The 23407-nt window shown below is 36.5% G+C and overlaps 1 protein-coding gene across 3 annotated transcripts in view; it reads left to right on the top strand.

The window, feature by feature from the left end:
* LOC148939407 (uncharacterized) overlaps positions 1 to 12540 on the top strand; it is a 154459-nt gene extending 141919 nt beyond the window's left edge. For all 3 annotated transcript variants that reach the window (XM_089106702.1, XM_089106703.1, XM_089106700.1), the window contains 2 exons: positions 8164 to 8327; positions 12149 to 12540. In XM_089106702.1, the coding sequence (XP_088962828.1) occupies positions 8164 to 8327; positions 12149 to 12237 (253 nt within the window). In that variant the 3' untranslated portion in view covers positions 12238 to 12540. The remainder of the gene's footprint in view (positions 1 to 8163; positions 8328 to 12148) is intronic.
* The last annotated feature ends 10867 nt before the right edge of the window (positions 12541 to 23407 follow it).

Below are 23407 nucleotides of genomic sequence, written 5' to 3'. Positions count from 1 at the left end.
ATATGAAAACATTGATTGAAAACAAAACTAGTCGTATCTAGGCTCTCCGCCAAAACAGGTAACTAGACTTTTCAAATATCAGAGGAAACCCCCGTAAAGTAGTCTAAAGTAGTGTAATTTCCCTAATTAACATAATTTTGCATTAATTAGACTTGCTCCTAACGTAAGTTTGTCGGATCAACCTACTTTGCACCCCCTCCCATAGAAACATCCTGGATCTGCCCTTGAAACCGTCATAACTATTCCACCAGGTATTAGAAGAAAAAAAATTCCTTATTTTAACAAATTTCTTCAAACCCCCGCCTCCTGTTTTACAAAATCCTACATAGGCTAATCATTTGAGTCCACTGTATGTAAATAATAGATTAAGTCATAATTTGTATATAAATTAAGTCATACCTGTGAGATGGGACACTTGCAAACCACTTGGCTGGCTCACCAAGTTTTATTCTGCTTTCGCGATTACGAATAATGCACTGTGTAACCATTTCTCATTGAGTCAACACACTAACCCGCTAATGCAGAAAGAAGTGGGAGGAGCTTTTTGTTCGCACCGAGAACGAAGACCAGAAATGATCTGCGATAAGCTTACTGGATAATTATATAAACTGTGGCCCACACAGAATAACCGTATACAATGTAAGGATGAATAAGTGAATTATGTAAAATTTTCAAAACTGAAAAAGGAAAAAACATGTCCCACACAGAACAACCGTATACAATGTAAGGATGAATAAGTGAATTATATAAGATTTTCAAAACTGAAACAGGAAAAACATGTTTAAATATACGAATCAGCCCTAAGCCCCACGCAACTTTCCCCGATACAATTTCCCTATGTTTTTTCCAATTTAAGTTACAATCAATCTGAAAACCAAGATACCTTGTATCAAATATATGCTTAATCACCGTGCCATTAAAATTAACGAAACCAAAAACATTATCAATAACTCCAGTACGACTAAAAATCATGTAATTACTTTTACCCACATTCACTGCTAAGCAACTAAGACTAGTAAAAATATGCAGGTCAAGTAGCACTTTATTTGCTTTTGAAACAAGCTCACTCACAGCCTTTCCAGCAATTGTTATAGCTGTGTCATCTGCAAAGGATGTTATGGCGGCATCAGGAATGTAGAACCGTAATGTGTCAACATAAATTAAATATAAAAGCGGACCTAAACCTGAACCTTGCGGTACTCCACATAGTACAGGATGAGGTGAACTGACAATATCCCCCACGACTAGACGCATTGATCTACCATACAAATACGAACGAAAACAATCAATCGAATTTCCCTTTATGCTTAAATGTGACATCCTATCTAACAACAGCTCAAAATCAACAGTATGAAAAGCTTTCTTAGAATCAATAAAAATAGTTAAAGGAGTAGAGCCGCTCTCGAATACATTATTTAAAACATCAAGAAGGTGGTGCACTGCGTGACTAGTAGAATGAGATTTTCGGAATCCAAATTGCGTGTCACATAAAGACCCAAGAGAATTAAGGTAGGAATATAGTTTCTTATGAACAACCTTTTCAAATATTTTTGAAAACAGTGGCAGAATCGATATAGGTCTCCAGTTTGACATTTCTCTTTTGTCACCACCTTTATGTAAAGGTATAATTTTTGCTTGTTTTAAAGCATCTGGGAACTGACCCTTTTCCATAGATAGGTTCACCAAGCATAGAAGACAAGGCAAAAGGGTAAGCGGCGACAGCCTTAAATGCCTTAAGGCTAGGACCGTCATTTCCTGCTGAATTCGATTTTATTGTTTTCAGTGCGTCCTCGAGATCAGACTGAGTGCACTTTACGAATTTCATGGAACGACCTTCCCCACGGTCATCAATAAACAGCTCATTTTTATACCCATGGTCAGCAACATCATTTTTAACATCAATTCCCACATTTGAAAAATATTTACAGAACTCATCACAAACACCTTTCTTACCTTTAACTTGTTTTTCACCGACTACAAGTTCATCCACTGGGTCTATAGTGTTGTTACCACGTAGTGCCTCATTTATCACTTGCCAAGTTCCCTTAACATCACCGTTCTTATCACGAAATCTCTGAATAATAATGTTTCATTGATGACCTTCTGAGGGAATTCACATTGTTCCGAATTTTCCTAAATTCCTCAAGGTTTTGTTGCGTTGAAGAATCAAGGTACAACCGATAAAGTCTGTTCCGTTCACTAATTTTTTCCAAAATTTTATTCGTCACCCACGGTTTCCTTGAGACATTTTTCTTCATACGAACAACCTTCACAGGACAACACTTATCATAAATAGGTGACAATATTTTCAAAAAAGTGTCAAACGCCGCCGATGCGTTTTCTTTTTCACTCGTAACTTCCTCCCAAGAAACTATACTTATGTCTTCTTGAAACTGTTTAAGATTTTCCGGCTTAAGATCCCTAACTTTTGTTTTCTCCATTTTAAAAACCTTTTTTCCAGTGTCCCGAATTACGCACGCCAAAGGAAGATGGTCAGAACCTGGACATATGATCACGTCGCAATAACTTTTCGGTATAAGATTCGCCGATAAATAAATATTATCAATAAGGGTAGCCGACTGTCTAGTAATCCGTGTCGGTATTTCTGCTACCGGGAAAAAATTGTGCGACAACATAAGATTAAAAAATCCATGGTTAGAACTACTTAAATTAAGAAGATTAAAATTAAAATCACCAATAAAAACCCGATCCAATTTAGTCGCCGCTGTATCGGAAATAAACTTATCAAAATCGCAAAGAAAATCCTCCGGATTAGCTCTAGGTGGCCGGTATACTAAACAAACTAACAACTTTTTCTCCTCCGAAACTTCAATCTCAATAGAAAAAGTTTCGATCTTACCTTGAGTCCAACAATTTAAATCCTTCATTACTGTGTATCTTACCTGATCCTTAATTATAAATGCAAGTCCACCCCGCATGATAGAATTTCTTGATTTTGAAACCAGCTGGTACCCTGGAAAAGTATATGATGGGAGAAAGCTATCCCGTGTAAGAAAAGATTCGCATATACCCAACATATCAATTTTACCACAGCATGAAGTAAGAAGGTTCGACATTTCAGAAAAATTCGACGTGATGTGACAGTTCCACTGACCAATACATAAATCCATATTTGTCACATTAATCACATTACTATTCATAATATTAACATATCTACTATGCCTCATCGGCCTATCATTAACTTCGGCTGGATCATTTGCCAAGCGAGAAAACAATACGTCATCAATACGAAATGGATTATTTTCAAGCGACTTCAAATGCGAAGGGTTAATACACGAAGCGATTAAAATTATTTAACTTCACTGACAACAAATGATTATATGCCCCTGATTGACAGAGGACAAAACCTATCAATGGGAAACTACTGCTAAACTTTAAAAATAAATTAAGAGCCAATGTTACGTAACTAAAATTGTTACAAAGAAAGAATGAACTTATGAAGATATGCTAACTAATAATAAATGCAAAAAATGACACACACTTCAGAAGATTTCTTTCTAGCGACCAGAGCCTCCGGGGTGAAGAATCGCTAGTTTCACGAACGAAATTTCGACCTTGGTCGGACCATACACACTTGTTCCCAAATTTATCTCTAGCCGCATTTAAAATATCACGCTTCTTGCGCGTAAGGTTTTCGCACAAAAGATCCCGCTTTTTGCAAGTTTAGGCTTAGCTTTGAAGATAAACTTTGCAATCTCTTTGTTACGGAGCTTCACTATAACTGGCGCTACTCTGTCAGGTCTACTTGCCGGGTTGTTGCTCAGGCTCAGTCTATGTACACTAATAAAATCAGAATCGGCAATATTTACAAGGCACATTTTTTCGCGGATCAAACACCGCATGGTACTGTTTATGTCGACCGTAGCGGGCTGCTTGACACCATGAAATAGAAGCGAGTCCAGTTTCCCCTCTTGTTCAAAATCGTCCAGTTAGTGCCCTTTTTAATAGTCGAAAGTGATTGGAGGGCAACTAACACCCCTCCCCCGCGCCCATCATTCCTCACACACATCCAATCGATATTTTGAGATAGCCATTTTGTTCAGTATAGTTGATATCTTGATAGACACTATGTTTTTTAGGTGGACGCTTCCCCACAATCCTCAGGGCAAGGGTTTTTAGTTATGCCCTGAGGGCTTATAAGAATGATGTTCGGACAATATACTATCTATTATTTTTTTCCTTTAGAGCTGGGCACTTTGTATCGAAGAAGTTGTCGTAGAAACTTCGAAAAGCGCTCATTCAATTGGAACTTGGAGTGGCTTGTGCGCTTTTTAATATTTGAAAGTGTCACTTTCGAATATTAAAAAGCGCAGAAGCCACTCAAAATACCAATTGAATGAGCCCTTTTCGAAGTTTCTATGGCAACTTCTTCGATACAAAGTGCCCTGCTCTAAAGTAAAAAAAATAATAGATAGGACATTGTGCCAACATCGTTCTTATATGCCCTCAGGGCATAACTTAAAACCCTTGCCCCGAGGGTTTTGGGAGAGTGTCCTCCTCAAAAACATATTTTCCATCTGGAAATCAACAACGCTGAACAAAATGGCTATCTCTAAATTTTGATTGGAATTGTGTGTGGGGGAATGATGGGCGTAGGGGGAGGGGCTAGTTGCCCTGCCCTCCAATCACTTTCGACTATTAAAAGGGCACTAGCCACTCCAATTTCCAATCGAACGAGCCCTTTTCGAAGCTTCTGCGACAACTCCTTTGATACGAAGTGCCTGACTGATGAAGAAAAAAAAACACATTGTGCCCACACCGTTCTTTACTTAGGCAGCACTAGCGCGCTGCCTATGTAATGTAGTTTTGAAAGCAAACTTACATGGATTTTCGAAAAGAGCCTGAAATCCCTTGAAATTTCGTAGTATCAAAACAAAAAGTATACCATTGGAGACAACATTGTCAAAAACCCCATTGGGGGACTTACAGCCTCCCTCCACCTTAAACAACAAGGAAAATCAATTTTTTGCGCGAGTATCACTGATGCGTCCTCTTTTTTCTTTGCAGCTAGAGGAGCACTGAAACATCACAGAGAGCTGTTTAAGGCCATAATCAAAAGGAAATCATTATGTATGCAGAGCCGTTCCTTGGGTTGGTGGTCCCTAGGGAAAAATTAAGGCCTCGTTGCGACTCAAATATAAGCAAAAAACAAGCCGAATCAAGTTAGAATATTTGATAAAAAAGGGCATACCCACAACCCACCCCCTCCCCCCCAGCCACGGTGCCCAGGGCAGCCAAGAAAGATGATACTATATATTTTTTGTTTACCTTTTTACAATAATCGGTAGTATAATCCTTGATGAGAAACTCAGAGATAATAACACACGTTGATACAAGATATCCATCATTTTGAAAATTTTTAGGGGGTTCAGAACTTTACCGTTATGGTATTTTTCGGAAAAAAAATTCGGATGACTCTAGGCAAAGATAAAGTAAATCCTGGTTCGGCGCAAAAAAGCGTTTGGTTTTGAATAGGTATAAAATAAGCTAAGTCTAAGCTACACTGCATCACCCCATATTGCCAACGTTTTTGCACAATGGCTGTTATGTAACGCCATACTAAAATGGGAAACCTGCAGTCATCTTCAGTTTGTGCAATTGGAGGCATAAAGCTGACCCGTGGCTTCTCCCCCCCCCCCCCGCACACCTAGTTTCCTCTGACCTTTTCATCTGAAAAGTTGGTTTCCTTATTATTTGTTTGTGTCATTGATTTATTAATTTAGGTTAATTTAGGAAGAGTTATGTATGTAATCGCTACGCGTTAGCAAAAATTAATTTTTTTTCCCTAGCGTAGTGTTTTCTAATTATATTGGCTTGGTCGTTTGTTTGTTTGATCAAATAAAACCTAAATAAACCTAAAAAAACCTTTTCATCAGAAAAATGGACAATTTTAACCAAGGCCGTATCCAGGAGGGTTAGGGGGTATGGGCCCCCCCCCTCCGAAATGTTTGTCTGACTCGTAAAACGATACAAAAATGGATATAAAAAAAAATTATGCGGTTTTTCAGGTTAATTTGTGTACCCCCCCCCCTCCTTGATCTGGATACAGCCCTGATTTTAACCGTTTTTATAGCCAAATTATGCAACAACTTTCAATATTCACCATTGGACCCGACTACCAGCGTAGCCGAAGTTCTGTTTTAAAAAATCATGTTCATACCTTTGAATAGATAGCTCTGTGCTAGTAAAAAAACAACTTTCAATACTCTTAACTATCTTTAAAATACTCATTTTAGAAATTGATTTTCATTGCTGGGAGTTGAATTCTGGATACATGTTCAAGGAAATTGTGTAGCAAAATTTACATTTTATTAACTAAAAGTAACATCTAAATCACCGATGAAAAAATTGAGACATGGTTTATAAAAAGGGTAGTTCTGGTGTCATCACTTGGGGTAATAGCTGCATCAAGTTGAAAATCAAACTTTTGTAATCAAAACATTAAGCTAACTTTTTAGCATTACTTTTCAGGACTACACATGATCTGCTACATTAGAACTCTTCATAATGCAATGTTCACATTTGCGTCTACTCGTCATTACCAAGTTCCAAAGGATCAGCGCCTGTATAGGTTTTATGTTTTAGCGAGGTAAACTGGGGTCATCTATGGCAGTGATGACTCTACAATTTTTGTTATTTAACGATTATTACTTAGACCTAGTTCCTCCAACGTTCAGTGGTACATATGATGGCAAAGTTTGAACTTAACGTCAGACAATTCTGAGCCAAAGACAACAGCTCGCTGAGGGTTGAACGGAGATCTCTTGCTTAGTCTTCTTGGGAACCACTAATCGTGATCTATTGTCTATAACAGAGAGGGATATGAAAGGTAGAATCGCGCCGCCAGTTTATAAACGGAGGAGAGAGGCTACATACTTGCACTAAATTATAGATTTATATTTAATACAAAGTAGCACAGAATTAGCTTGTAAAAATGTCGTATTTTAAAGTAACAGCATTGATTCTGTCCCGGGAAATAGAAAATAAAAGTAGTTTTGAACAGAATTAGCGTATTTTGAGACCATAACTACGGAGCACTCACCTTAATTAAAAAAAAAAAAAAAAAAAAAAAAAAAAAAAAAAAAAATCTTGAAAGACATCATCTTAGAAGTTTTAAGGAGTCGAAGAATGCAGAGTTTGATCAATGGCGAAGAAACAAGTCCAAATTGTTTCTTCTACGTTAGCTCTATCGGCAAAGCAAAAGTCTAGCGCTGCAGCATTTCCCATAGCCAAAGTAACGCAAACTTCATTTAGTTTGCAAATGAGTTAACAGTAACAAATAAATTAATTTTTGCCGTTTTTTTTTTTTTAATTTCATTCATACATGCCAATTAAGGTCTGGGTACGAAAAGGAAAATAGGAAAATCTTGATGAAGTAACACAGAAGTAGGGCACGGTTCAAGTATGTATATTAGGAATAAAATTAGCACACGTATGGGAATTAGTTGTTATCAATCAGTGCTAAAACTATTGTACAGTGTGTTCATTCCTAATAGAATTTATGCCTACTTTGTGTAGTGGGGTGTTAGTGTGTGTAGAACTTAATAATTACAAGTTTGTCATCGACTGACACAAGTCACAACTGATACCAACATCAAATCCTTCTATCATTATCATTTGATCAAAAGCCTCAAGGTACAAATGTGTCTCCCGTAGACTTGAAGGGATATATTAACATGAATAAAAATTAATAATATCTGGCGTATGTATTTTAAGTCGGTTATTAATTTTTATCTGTGTATTTACACATTGCCTAAGACCTTAGAAGGCTAAAACCTTAAAACGAGGCTGTATTGAGTCACCATATTGGACACAAAATTCAAATACCAATTCTACCAACAATGTTCTCAGACCAAATAATCTAGTAATTCCTAGCTAGGCAACGTTACAAGGAACCTCTCAACCTTTAACGTCAATCCTACATCTGACCTAACTATGCCCAGTTTATTTTAGATACCATTCTGGGAGCATGGGAAAAAATTTGGCAAAGTGGCAATAGGTGTACCTAATTTTATTTCTTACGTAGTTACGTCAGCGAACACAACACACAAAAATTACAATTTTTTCACATTTACATATTCAAATATTTTGGATATAGCATAATTATATTAAATTAAACTAAATATCCCTAAATGTCTTTAGGGCCCGCTTTCGTGATAATCGGACAATTTTCAACACCCCAAATCCACGGCTAATGAACGCATCCCTATTGAAAGAGCCCATGAAAGCTGAAAGAAAAGGAAGTTTAAGACCTGAAAGCCGCATGCCCTCTATGACGTCTCTTCAGTCGCAATGCGGATCAATAGGTAAGTCACTTAGAAAATATCTATTTCATGGTTCTTGTTCTCCCTCTACATTTACTGTAACGTACTAAGGGGTATAACTATGTGGAAAAGTGGAAATTTTGGTCCGAGTAGAGCAAAGGGGACAAAGAAAGAAAGGGACTTGAGAGCAGTAGAGAATAAAAAAGGATACAAGGGAATAAAAGAATTATAAATAATCATTCCCTCGTCTAGCCTAAATTTACTGACTAACAAATACACTGTATGTCTGTATGTGAAAGGAGTTTTGGTACTTGTGTATTATGGGCAACTCACTCAAGTTTACGCTGTGTAAAACTCGAGAACAAACCGGTTTCTTCGTTTAGTTTTTTTCAGCTTAGCGCGAGACAAGACAAAGACAAGTGACAGAATATATGACAATAAATAATTTGGGCTATATATTTGCACAAAAGGGGGGGGGGGTAAAGTATTTAGATAGTTTGAAGTCAGGTAACAATTCTTTCTAGGTATGGCCACTAAAAAATTACAGCAGAATAGCGAGGTATCTGGAAATTCTGTTAACAAAAAAAAAAAAAAATAAATAATCCCAGTACAAAGTAAATGTAATGTTTCATTTAAGTGCTTTTTCCAAGTGCTAAGTGTTTTTTTTTTTTTCGGAGACCGTTTTTCCAAGTATTAAGTACTATATAGTGTTTCATTTAAGTGTTTTATGATGATCGCTGATCAAAGTTTATGTTATTTGTGCCTTTCATTTATGTTACTTTACTATGTTCATGGCCGTATATTTGGCTTTAAAATACACTTCTCTATTTATATATCTAATGTGAAGAAAAATTGTACCAAACACGTTTTGCATGCAGACCCGCTATACTTTACCCCCCCCCCCTAATATGCAAATCTATAGCCCAAATTTATTTCTAAAGTAACAAAAAAAAACAAACGAAAAATCTGGCATGTTCTCGAATTTTACACAGCGTAAACTTGAGTGAGTGTCGCATAATAAACAAGTACCAAAATTTCTTCCCCTTGTGGAAATAAAAAAAAATAAACTCAAATAGAATTCTCAAATTTGGAAAGCCTTATTTTCCTTGGGGGTATTTACCGGGGGGGGGGGTATTTTCCGCCGGTTTTTTTCCGCGGGGGTTATTTTCCGGGGTGGGGGGTTGTTATTTTCCGCGGGGAGTATTTCCTAGGGGTATTTTCTGGGGGGGGGAGTATTTTCCGCGGAAGGCACAGTGTAAAAATTAATTATCACTTTCCACAAATTTTTATTATAATAAGATAACTGTTTTGCTGGATGTCCTTTTTGCTTGAAAATACATCCTCCCCCTTTCTATTTTCCCCAAAAAGGTATGATTGGATTTGGTTCCTGTAATGTAATAAGTAGAAAATCTGCAATAGTTTCCTTGTAAATTAGATTACAAACCAACAGCCTATTCTTGGAGATATCTTGGTGACTGTGTTTTAGGAACTCCTTCCCTCATAAAGACTGAAAGGCGAAAGGATTCTCAAAAAGCCCAACCAGGACACTTACATTGATTTCCGATCGGACTCAAAAGAACTTAGAGACCCCTCTTCCCCAAAGAAATCAAATGAGTCTGAATACCCCAAAGATGCTAGTAGGAAATATTACTTTATTCTCCACCAAATTTGACTGAGTGCTGGAATTCCTTTCTAGCAGATTCCCTCATGACCTTATCTTCCCTATTAAGGTCTAACCAGGTCCTGATCCCCAGAAGTCAAAACTAAGACATCTCACCATATTAGGTTTATATTCAGCAACCTCTTCTAGTAGAGACTTCTGGTAGATGACAAGAATTTAGGGACCCCTCTGCCATTGGATTATGCCCTTGTGCCAAAGACACAGCTAGAACACTAACTTTTACTTCCTATTAAGTATAGGTTATATTCAACAGTCCCTTCTGGTATATGTACTGATAAAAAGATTCTTGAAAAAAGCCTCGCACGGACTAGTTTCTGTCAAATTCTAGGCTTAATCTTTATGTACATACAAAATTTGAGCAACCTAAATTTTTCTAGAAGTAGGCTCATTCGAGATGAGTAGTTAACATGCTAGACTTCTAATCCTACGTCCTTCAGGATGGGGTTCTGAGTCCTGGTGTCTCCGACTATTTATTTTGGGACGAGAGTCAGGGGTGTGACTCTGTAAGCTTAGCCAGAGTAGACCCAGCTCCAAATAGGTACCTGAAAAAATCCGGGGAAAGTAAACAAGAAGCGGATGTGAAGCACTTCCTGGTTGAAGAGCCACGATACGAGGATCAGCACCACCGGTAGAGACTGCAAATGGTTTCGTATCTTTGCCCTTTTTTCTTTACCAAAAACTAAACAAACCAGAGTTTGGGATTTCGAGGTCCCATTTTCAGAGTTTTTTCATGAAAACCTCAGAGACATTTTTTTTTCTCCTATTTCCGGGTAGTTACGGGATATTTGGCATACTTAATTCCAATTTTTGTTCTCCGTTTCGCATTCCCCATGCCAGTGTAAAGATTGGAATTCTCCATTATTGCTGTTACTTAGCTAAAGACCGCTCATTACAATATAAAAAAAAGGATAAAAAGCAATAGTGTTTTTCTTCAACACAGTTAACAGATGTTGTTTGATACCTGGCAAAGAAATTAAAAAACTGATAAGACGTGAATTTCGACATTTCAAACAAGGTGAAAAGGATCTTAATTTATTTTTTCTAATTTATGTTTTAGTTAATGATATTTTAAGCATAAGTTTCTTTTAATCGAACCATTAATATTCTGAAAGGAAACATATCATTTTCCTTTAGCACCCAAGCCGCACTATAGTAACACCTGTCGAAAAAAGGTCAAGATTTATGAATGATCTGGGATCTTGGTTGATTTTAATGTCACAATTGTATTACAGAAATGGAAAATTGAAATGGCGAGAACAACAAAAACTTCACCATATTCAAAATTATCAATTTGGGCACGGGATTCACTGTGGTCGTCTGTATTTTTCTGTCGATAAGTGTGATTTTAGCGTGGCTCGAACATTAATCTTATTTGGATCGCAAAACATTTGAGTCGATTGCTCAGTTTCTAAGCTAGGTTTAGAAAAAAAAAGCTTTTATAAATGTACCTACTCTAAACATTCTACAAAATTGGGTCTTTATACGGGAAATTTAAAGTAAAAACGAAAATACATAGATTTTAATGGACTCCCACAAGGTTAAAAGCTGTGCAATTTCCTAAATAAATCATAGAATGCTCAACTTCTTAAAAAAATATATATATATATTACTAATTCCTTTTCTTTTAAAACCATAGACACTACTGCAGAACACCCTAGAATATTACAACACACAGGGCTGAGAGCGATGTTTTAGCTTCAAATGAAAGTACTAGGTACCTTTACGAGCATGTGAGATGAATCTCAATGTTTCTAATTAAAACTTTCTAACAGCCCTTTCAAAAGGTGAAATCTAAATTTAGCTTTGTGGAGTCTGACTAGGCTGGATCACTCAGCTCGTTCGCCTCTTTTTTGTCCAACTCATCAATTTTTTTATCCGCTAAGGGGTCTGATGATTCACACACTTATAAATCATTAACCTAAGAGTGAAATTTTGATGACAAAACTTATCCCCAAAACCACACCGTTCTTTTCTTAAAACTTTATCTAAAGTCTACATCAACCCTTAATCTAATAAATGACATCTTGCTAAGTCATTTGTTTCCTAAAAAAAATATGCTAATTCTTCTGTAATTAATTATCACTTGCTTTCCTTGTTCTATTTTCTAATTTATGTCTTGCAGCTAACCGCCGTATGAATTTATTAGGCCAGTTTGATATAACATCACCCTCTGTATTTTTAGGTCCGCGACGAAAAAACAGTCCAGATTCAAGAATAAATGGCGCCAATTCTGCCGCTGAAATGAAAAGAAACGAAGCTACAGATGTATAAATCCAAAGTGTAACCAGTGTATCATTTGCTTTCTAAAGTGCAATATTCATATGCAAACTTTGTATATATATATATCGTGCACAAAAATCATCCACGTAATATCTATCGATTAGGGGAAGATTCGCTAGATATTACTAAGAGGAGTGCACAAGTTTTTTTTGCACCTTTTTTTTTAAAGATTATTAAGTATTTATTACACAACTTTGATATATTTCTGCTTTTTAACTATTTTTGAATGCTTTAAACTACTTCACGCTTTATATTTAACTAGTTTTTAAATAAAGAGCGTTTGTCTTTTCCCAATTATCTGAGTTTGTTTCACACACGGTTGGTAAAAAACAGAAAAAAGAAAGAAAAACCAATATACTTTTTCTTTTCGAAACAATAAAATACTTTTGAATAGAAAGGCTCCAAAACTGTTTAATGTCTCACCCTCTTTTAAGACAATGGATACATATTGTTGATTATAAACTCCGTTTATTCAGGAGCAGATACATATACAATTAATTGCCATATTTATTTATTTTTTATTTTCCTCACTCTTTTTAGATATACAGATTGCCAGATGGTCCTTTTTGGCCAACCGTCAAGGGCTAAACGGAAAGCAGGTTGTCCATGGTTGGGGTGGGAGGATGTCATAAAGAAAGATTTAAAGAAAATTGAAACTTCCGGGGGGGGGTGTAAAGAGGGAGGCTTTGAATAGATTGGGATAGAGGAGGAGCGTGCGTAGCTGTGTTGGCTTCAGGTGGCTTGGTGCAGCGGTGAGTTATTATTATTATTATTAGTAGTAGTAGTAGTTTTAGATATAGTTTATCGATGGTCACCTGGGGCAATAGTATATATTAAGGAAGCCTTTTTTTATAGAGGGTCTTTTTTATAGAGGGACATGGAAAGGTTACATGGGGTCTCTTGGACAAAACATTGCATAGAAATCTTTTGATAACATATAGCAAACTTTCATTTTCTATTTGTGAGTCTGAAACAAAATAACAATGAAGCTAAGTGATGTATAAGACTAATATTGAGGTCTGGCATTTAATATGCAAATGTAATTTTTCGACCATTTAAGTTACACTATCTAATCAATTATATTTTGAAATTCATCTTGCAGTTGTTTATATTGAAAACTAGGCTGAAAGTTGGTTGTAACTTTTTGAAAAAGGATAGTTGCTTGAGCAAAGAAAGGGGAAACTGAGTGAACGTTGAGAAGGAAAAATAAGCAAGTTCCGACCTTTCTCTAGGAATAGTTCTAAGTAATTTCATTATTCTGGCTCGGTGAATGGATAGATCAGAGATTACTGAGTCGAAGCATATTAAGTGTCTTGTCCTTTCTTTGCAATTATAGCCATAGACTTATTGCAAAACTACAGATTTCAGAGGGAACATAAATCAAAAACAAAATTTTAAAGGAGAGTAAAGAACTGAAAAATATAATTAGTAGAGGGGTAGGAAGGTTTTCCAGCACCTACAGATAATATCAGCTGCCCCACCCCCCAGCTTAACAACCTAACTGGGTCTGTTTTCGACTAGATATACGTAGATGGCACCAAACAAAAAGCTTTGCTCTAGAGACGAGGGTGTCCCCTTATCCCTTCTAGCTACGCAAGTAGTATTTAGGTGATTGCTTTCTAACTATGGTCATCTTTCTTTGACGAGCTACATTCTTGTAGTTTATAATCAATGGTCAGTAAAACAAAAATGATATTAAGATATTTGCTCCAAGTTTGAGTCCAAGTTTTACTTCAAGTGTAACGAATAGGTATAACATAATTTGTAAAATTACAAGCGTCTACAAATCTTATGAATCAAATAAAACAATGGAAAGCAGCATAGATCAGTTGATCCATCATGCCAAGTTAGGAAGGTGGATAAGAAATCCTAAGTTTATGATTTCTCTACGGAACATTCTTAGAATTAACAGAGCCTAACTTCCAAAGTCACTGGTTCTTAAATATAATTCTCTGATTATAACGTAGACACAAAGGAATTTTATCAAAGTCTGTAACAAGAAAATTACAAAGCTAATTAAACCAGTGATTCCCAAACAATTCCCTACTATACAAGTCAGCTCACATATCCTTAAGTTGTAAATTTTGTCCAGTGACTCATCAATATCATCCTGATTATATTCGCAAACTTCAGTATTTTGTATTTGCCCAACACTAAAGTGTTCGAAAATTTGTCACTAAACATAAAGACGACATTTTAGGAAGGAAGGGGGAGGATAGTTGGGAAGAAAAAATGACAGGTGTTTCACAAAACGAATACAATAAAAAATAGTCGTGAAAAAAAATTGTCATTAAAGATATTAAGGTGGTTTTGATCAATCGAACTATCACCAGAGTGGGCAGAGAGTCCTTTTAAATGGTCAACTGATAGTTATTTACTGTTCAAACAGTTTTTCGTATCCAACCAAAATGTTCCATTGCTCCTTTTATATTTAATTGTTTTTAACTTGTTTTCACTTCTTAACTTTAGTTTTTTCTTTTTTTCGATCTTGGGACAAGTTCTGAGTCACTATCCACATTTACCTTCCAAATAGACCTCATCTAAGGTGGCTGCAGTCGACAGCAGTATTAAATGTTCATTACCAAAGGTTACAATTACTTAAATTAAACCTTCCAGACTTGGGTAGGCACCCAAGGACTCAATCAAACTTATTCTTTGATGTAAAAGCCACGGCTTGCTTAGAAAAAATCCAAAATACTAACAAAACATATCTTAATAAGATATTACACTGTACGGTAAATAAAAGGATGTGTCCTTATTGAACTGTTATTTGTACGTCATGGAAAGGCAGCGTGGTCTTCGAAAATACTTATACGGTACATATGAAAATCGGATTAAAATATTCTCTAAATTAGAATTCTTTCTGCAGAATCAAGACCCCCCCCCCCAAGCAATCATAATCAAAACAGACCTAAAAAGGGAAACCTCTAAAGCCAAACATTAAACCAATCCCCCTCCTCTTTTATTGTAAGTCATAATATGTAAGCTGAGACAAGCAATTTCGCAAGAAGACCGAGCTTCTAGTCCAAGACTCATTGAAATTTCAAAATTTGACTATTTCGCCATCACAGTTTCTTAAAACTTTCGAATAAATCAGCTATTATTTTTATGGTGAAAGAGAAGCAATCAAGATTTCTACTAGGCTAGAGCTAACATATTCCATCTCTTCTCATACTATTAACATTCATAATGTAGGCTTATGATCCCCTTCTAGGATTTGGATATTAAAAAAGATTAACATAAGAAAAGAAACAGAGGAGACTTAAATTTTCTAGAAGGTAATGAGCCACAAGAAAAACCAAAATCTACCTAATATTTCATCTAAGGTTCTCCTCCTAATGTCTAGACAGAGCATCATACAAATCTTCATAAAATGAAAAACAAATCATTAAGAGGACATCATACAACGACATGCTACTACTACTACTACTACCAGCTCACCGCAGCACCAAGCCGCCTGAAGCCAACACAGCTACGAACGCACCTTCTCTATCCCAATCTATTCAAACCCTTTCTCTTTACACCCTCCCAGGAAGTTCCCATTTTCCTTAAATCTTTCCTTATGAGATCCTCCCACCCCGAACGAGGACGACCTGTTTTCCGTTTAACCCTAGACGGTTGGCCGAACAGGGCAATCTTTCACCCTTCATCCGAAGACTGTGCCCTATCCGTCTCAACCTTTCTCTCATTATAGCCCTAGAATGCGAGATTGAACTACACTTTTCATTGAGTCTACTCTTTGAAATCCGGTCAGTCAGTCGGATACCCAAAACAATCCGTAGGCAATTTTTCTGGAAAACATCTAGCAAATGTTCTTCCGTTTTCTGGGGCGCCCATGCTTCAGGATCATACTTGACCACTGTCATCACTGTATCTTCCTATTCTTCGTAAATTTTATCCAACGTCGCCTTTCCATCTTTACTAATTCTAGCCTTAGCGACTTAATTTCCTTAACGTTAATTTTCAAACCTATTCTAGCACTCTGAACTCGCAAAACCTCTAAAAGTTCATTTCATTTTGCTCAAACTTTCATCTAGGATGCTCAAATTATCACAATAAGTCCAGGAAAGTTTCACTTTCCCATTTGATTCCGTGTTCTCCCATTGCCTTCCCTTAAGACAAAGTTCTAACCTAAGAGTGAAAATGTGGTCCACACATTCTTTACCATTCCTAAAACTGCACTGTTTCTTCTCTTAAAACTTTGTCTACAGCATCTCTAAGTCTAAGATGTATCATCATGCTAAGTAACTTGCTACCTACACCAACCAGGCTAATACCTCTACAATTACCACACTCGCTCTTTTTACTTTTCTTATACAGGGGTTTAATTAGCATTTTTCTGAAATCGCTAGGTACTTCCCCTTTTCAAAAATCATAGTCATAATCTTCAGTAGCTTATTTCTAACCTTATAAACACCATCTTTAAGAAATTCATTTACCACATTATTTATAGGGGTTCTTCCTCACAAAATAATTCACATCCAAGGTGTCAGAAACTTTTTCATTTTCCTCTATTTTCATCTTTTCTTGTAACTCTATCCCAGTTTAGCACAATCTTAAATCGTTTTGCCCATTTCTCTTTAACTCTTTCCTTATCACTAAGGACAAGACGATCCACGATAGGATAGTGCCCCGTTCCTATCTTTAACCGGGACAAGTCCAGATCGATTACTCCCTCTCAATTTATTAACACGCCAGTAGAATATTTGACTATAATGCCGTCTAGCTGCATCTTCTAGATCTACTACTACTACTACTAACAACTCATCGCAGCACCAAGCCGCCTGAGGCCAACACAGCTAAGCACGCTCCTCCTCCACCCCAATCTATTCAAAGCCTCCCTTTTTACACCCGCCCACGAAGTTCCCATTTCCTTTAAATCTTTCTCTATGACGTCCTCCCAACCCAGACGGGGACGACCTGCTTTCCGTTTAGCCCTAGATGGTTGGCCGAAAAGAACAATCTTCGGCAATCTGTCATCCTTCATCCGAACAACATGCCCTAACCACCTCAATCTTTCTTTCATTTTAGACCTAGAAAGTGGTATTGAACCACATTTTTTGTATAGCCTATTGTTTGAAATACGGTAAGTCAGCCGGGTACCCAGAACAATCCTTAAGCAATTTCTCTGGAAAACATCTAGCAAATTTTCATCCGCTTTTCGGAGCGTCCATGCTTCAGAGCCATATTTATAAAGTGGCTTAATTAAGGTTTTCCTAAAATCATTAGGTACTTCCCCTTTTTCAAAAATCATATTCATAATCTCCAATAACTTATTTCTAACCTCAGAGCCACCATGTTTAAGAAACTCATTTACTACCCTATCAGCACCTGGAGCCTTATTATTCTTTAATCCTTTTAGTACTGTTTCTAATTCCTCCTCACAAAACAAATCTTCCTTCACATCCAAGGTATCACAAACTTTTTCATTTTCCTCTATATTCATCTTTTCCTGCAACTCTATCTCGGTTAAGCACATTCTCAAAATCGTTCGGCCCATCTCGCTTTAGCTCTTTGTCTTATCACTAGGAAAAGATTGTCCACGATAGGATAGTGCCCCATTCCTATCTTTAACTGGGACAAGTCCGGATTGACTACTACCTCTCAATTTGTTAACGTGCCAGTACAATATTTTACTATTATGCCGTCTAGCTGCATCTTCTAAATCCTCGGCAATTTTATCCATGGCCTCCACTTCGCACCTCCTTAGTTCACATTTCAATGCTTTCTCCACTTTCTTTACATTTCTTTTGTTTTCATGTGATCTATCACTCAGATAATTCTTGTACAAGTCCTTTCTCCTTTTTATTAAACATAAAGCTTTTTCACTAATATTCTTAGCTGCAGTTCTTAGCTTTCTTCCCTAATGACACCTTCAGCAACTTCACAAATTATTTTTCTAAAATTATTCCAACCATCTTCCACATTATCAAATTTTAAACTCTCAAGTTTAGTATTCAACTGTTCCTGGAAAGTTTCGCTCAAATTCTCATCCTGGGTCTACTAACATCATAACTTCCCGGAGGTAATTACCCTTCCGATATTTCAGCTTCAAATTAATCCTTGACACTACTAGATGGTGATCTTTACTTTTAACATCAATAACAGCCCTCCTATATACCCTTGTATCTTGTATTGATCCTGCCAGTCTTCGATTTACTATAACATAATCAATAAGGTTTGCTGTCTTACCATCACGTGAATACCATGTTGAGCTTATGAGCCATTTTATGACCAAACACCGTATTGGTTACAACTAGATTTTTATACCTACAAAATTGCAACAGTCTGTAGTCCATTACTGTTTTCTTTTCCTACACCAAATTTACCTAAGCTGGGATACCATCTATCCATATTTCTACCAACCTGGGCGTTAAAATCTCCCAGCAATAACATCATATTTCTACCTGGGACCTTGTCTATTTGCTCCTGTAACTGTAAGTAGAATTCATCTGAGTAACTAGTATCTCCATCAGTCGGTTCTACAGGGGCGTATACTACTATAACTGATACCTTGAACTTACTAGTCATAAAATGAGCAATTAGTGTTCTATTATTAATACCTTCCCAGCCTAAACAAGACTTAGCAGCTTCCTTATTCATCATGAGCCCTACTCCCTGTCTATGTAACCCATCCTTCCTGCCTGAGTAAACAAATTCTATATCACCTAATTTCATGCTTCCTACCCCTGGGATATGAGTTTCTGAAACTCCTAATAAATCCAGTTCGAATCGTCTGAATTCGTCAGTCAAAATGTCGATACGATAGTCATTTTTTAATGTCGTAACATTCCAAGTTCCAATTTTCATGTTCTTTAAATCATTGAAATTTTTTCGTCTTTGCGTAGAAAACACGATAAAGGATAAAACTTTGTTTTATATTGCATATATACAGATAAGATACGCTGTTTTTTTTTAAGGGAATAGTAAGTTCAGACATACGGGAAAAACGATCTCCTTACTTGTAAAAAGTCTCTTGGACTGGATAAAATCTTGCTGTTTACCATTTTCTTCAAGTTGAAAAAAAACCCCGTCTGATTGTTTTCATGTCCTGTTTTTAATAATATAGTGTTTTCATCTTTGAAACATTAAAAACTGGGATTAAGCGAAGGTATGTGGCTCAAAATACTTTTTTTGTGCCTCATTCGAGCAGAAGATCTATTTTGTACGGTTTCACCTTTACAACACAAATATCATATCTTTCTAGATCAGTAAGGCTCTGGATACATTCTCGAATTTCATTCATCTAGCTCAACTACTTTAAAAGGTATCAAAAAGCCCCAAAACTAGAATTTTACTCCCACTAGTGAGGCAAGTTATATAGGTTTAGAATATATACTTTTAGCTATATAATTACGTGCAAAATGTGGTGAATGCTGATATCTACCAATTCTTAGTATTAAAACGTGCACGGTTGTTACATATTTACCCAGTTCTTTTCAATTCAATTCAATTAAATTAAATTTATTCGAATAAAAACATAAAACAAACATTAATAACAATAAAGATCCTAGAAGATAACTTGTTAAGGACCAAGAGAAAAAAAAATTAAAGTAACACTGAAAGAGAAAAAAAAAAAAATAGAAGAATAAAACATGGCTAATTAGAGCAAAATTGTTAAAAATGGAAATATTAAATTATACCATCAAGTTTTGTTACATTTTTATACAACTTGCAGAAACTTGTAGCTAGTTTAACACTGGAGGGAAGTTTGTTCCATTGAATAATAGATTTGTAAATGGGAGATTGCTGGGCAGCACTAGAAACGCATTTAGGAATTTTAAAGGCTCTATTGGATGAACGGAGACAATGGGCTTCCGAATTATTAATATTATAATAGGTTAGGAGTTGAGGTGGAAGATTATTGTGGAAAGCAGAGTAAGCAAGCGATAAATTTAGTTTTTGTATGATTTGATCAAGTGGAGCTATGCCAAAATCTGAATACAAATCACGAGTTGGATATAGACGGGGAAGCCGAAAAACTGCTTTAATGGCGCGGTTTTGGGCAAATTTGAGTTTTTTAATGAAGGACCGTTTTGTATTTCCCCAAACTGATCCGCAATAAGAAAGGTAAGGAAAAATAAAGGAATAATAGAGGGTAACTAGGATGTCAGGAGGAAGAAAATAATTCACACGGTTAATCATAGCTACTTGTCTCAAAATTATTGCTGTTATGTAAGAAATATGATTAGAGAATGACAAGCATGAGTCAATAAATACACCAAGAAACTTGGCAACCTCCACTTGTGGGAGGATGTCGGAGGAGTACCTGAGACCAAGAGCAGGTTGAATAACGTCTTTGTTGTAGGGGGTTCTGAATAACACTATTTGACTTTTTTTGCTATTAATGGTCATGTTATTCGTAAGGCACCACGCCTGGACTCTGTTCAGAAGGACTTGGGCAGAGGTTATTGCCAATGGTAGATTGGTGCCAGTGATGAAGAAGTTGCTGTCATCAGCAAATAATACAGGATACACTGAAGGGCCCAGGTCTATAACAAGATCATTGATATACAGGAGAAATAAAATAGGGCCTAGAACGGAGCCTTGCAGGACACCCCTCCGAACAGGTAAGGGCTGAGAGGATACTCCACCTAGGCTCACACTCTGTACCTTTCCAGATAGATAAGAATCAAACCAAGAGAGGGGAACACCACGAATACTGTAACTATTTAATTTACTTATTAAAATACTATGATCGACCATGTCAAAGGCATTAGAAAAATCCAAAAATAAGCCCAATACATTTTTTTTAAGGTCGAGTTGTGAGCGTATGAACTGTGTGGCGTCAATTAGAGCATGAAAAGTTGAGAATTTCGGCCTAAAGCCATATTGGTGAGGAGAAATCAAGGATACGGAATGCTGACTGTCAAACAGAAAGGGAGACAGACGTCTGAAGATGATTCTCTCGAGCACTTTGGATATAACAGGAAGAATTGAGATTGGACGATAATTACCTATCTCAGTTGGATCGCCCTTTTTAAGAACTGGTATAACAATGGCTGACTTTAGTAAATCAGGGAAAACTCCGTGGGTTAAAGATAGGTTGGCAATATGCTTGATGGGCTCGTAAACAAAAGGAGATATGGTCTTCAGGAGCTTATTACTTAATCCAAGACAGTCAGGAGTAAAACTATTAGGGAGAGAACCGATGATTTGAAGTACCTCATTGCTATCAGTTGGGCAGAAAAACATGGATCTAAAATTGAAGCAAGGGAATACAGCCTGTGAGGAGGAGCGGGAGTCAGTATGAGGAACATTCAAAAAATAATTATTAAATGCATCAGGTGCATGTAAAGGGTCAATTAATCTACCATTTGTGTCTTTAAGGCGAATAGGTATAGACTTTGATTTTCTATTTTTTGAAAGTATATCATTAATGGTGGACCATATCTTTTTCAGATTTCCTTTGCAATTGAGAATTTTTGTATAATAATAATTTTTCTTCGCTTCACGGATGAGTTTAGTGTATAAGTTTTTATAATGTTTATAATTAGATAGGTCAATATCACTACGGGCCTTACAGGCTAACTTATATAATTTGTTTTTACGATATGAGGAGACAATGAGGCTATGTGACATCCAGGGGCAAATAGGGATATTTTTCCGGTTAGGTTTACGAATAGGAAAAGTTGAATGGATAATCTCACTTAGCCTTTGCGCAAAACCATTTGTGGCAGAATTTACCTCGTGACAATTTAAGACATCGGACCAGTCAGTGGTTCTTAGGCAATCGATGAAATGGTTTATATTTGTAGAACTGTAGTTTCGAGTAGGTGTTGGGATATTAATTCTAGACCGTAGAGGTAGTGGTTGCGAAGGTAGAGACAAGTAAATAGGAAAATGGTCTGACAGATCCTAAAATACTATATTTGAGGACAGGTCATTTCCCAGGGAAGTGTATACAAAAATGTTGTCAATTAATTTTGAAGTTGATCTCACTGGATCGACTCTACTGGGGAAAAAAATTGTGGGTAGAAGACCACTCGCGGTTACCGATTCAAAAAAAGTGTCAGATTCAATATTTTTACCAACATTGAGTAGGTTGCAATTAAAGTCCCCAAGAACTATTGCCTTTTTATGGGGTAGGTTAATAAAATTAGAAAAATCATCAAACAGATTACAAAAACATGAGGTCGGAAATGGAGTAGGTTTATAAAATAAGGAGAGTATATAGGAATTTTGGCCGATAACTATGTTTACAATTATTGAATAAATACATCTGAGATTTAGTTGTGTAGAGAAAATAGATTCGCACTCTGATAGCCTGGTAAAATTTACATTCGAACGGATGTAAAGTGAGATACCACCAGAACACTTAGTCAATCTCCTGGGCATATGGATTATTTAGTAACCAGGGAGTAAAAAATCACTAGTGTCATCATTATCGGAAAGCCATGTCTCTGTTAATCCTATTACATCGAAAGGGTAGACACCATTAATTGAAATTAAATCTTTAAACTTGAGCCACTTATCCCGGATGCTTCTGATGTTGAAACAAAGAACATTAAGGGAATTATTATTTACTAGTTTTGGCTTCACATTAGTAGCAAAATCGAAAATATCAAGGTATTTACAACTAGCATTTGTTAAGGTACCAGGGGGGCTGCTTATAGGGTTGGCATGCTGATTATCATCTATATCGGGATAATTAAAAGCAATGTTATTGGAAAGGGATAAATTAGTTAAAAACGAAAAGTCACACATTAAATAGTCGTCAGGCGTTCTGATTGTGACTCAATCAGCCTATGTTGGCTTAAAACACTCTCAATTTGAATTTCTGCTTCGGAAACTATGGTCTCGCCAAAGTGGGTTTTTGCCAAATTCTTCAGAATAATGCATTTCAACTGATTGGGTAACTCTAATTGGGAGATGAGCATAGAGGTAACTGTAAAGCTGGCTAATTTAAAGTACACGTTTGATTCATCTTCCAAAGCATTTGGAGAAACTGTGTGAAATCTGTGGGGAGTAATTCCAGGTAGCTTTGTCGGTCTTGATGTCTTTCCTTGCGTAGGATTTTCCGAAAGGGGGTTCTTCAGGTTTTTTGGGGGGCACTTGCTATCAAGGGGAACCATGCATTAGTTTTGTCTCGGATGAGATTATTCTGAAAATTTTCAACACTAGGGGAAGCATTGGGAACTCTTGGTGTCCTGTGGGCTGC

This window comes from Artemia sp. Qi Xiang Cuo, chromosome 21 (genome assembly GCF_049724085.1).
Source record: "Artemia sp. Qi Xiang Cuo chromosome 21, ASM4972408v1, whole genome shotgun sequence".
Classification (NCBI taxonomy): domain Eukaryota; kingdom Metazoa; phylum Arthropoda; class Branchiopoda; order Anostraca; family Artemiidae; genus Artemia; species Artemia sp. Qi Xiang Cuo.
This window is presented reverse-complemented; position numbering and strand designations above follow the sequence as displayed.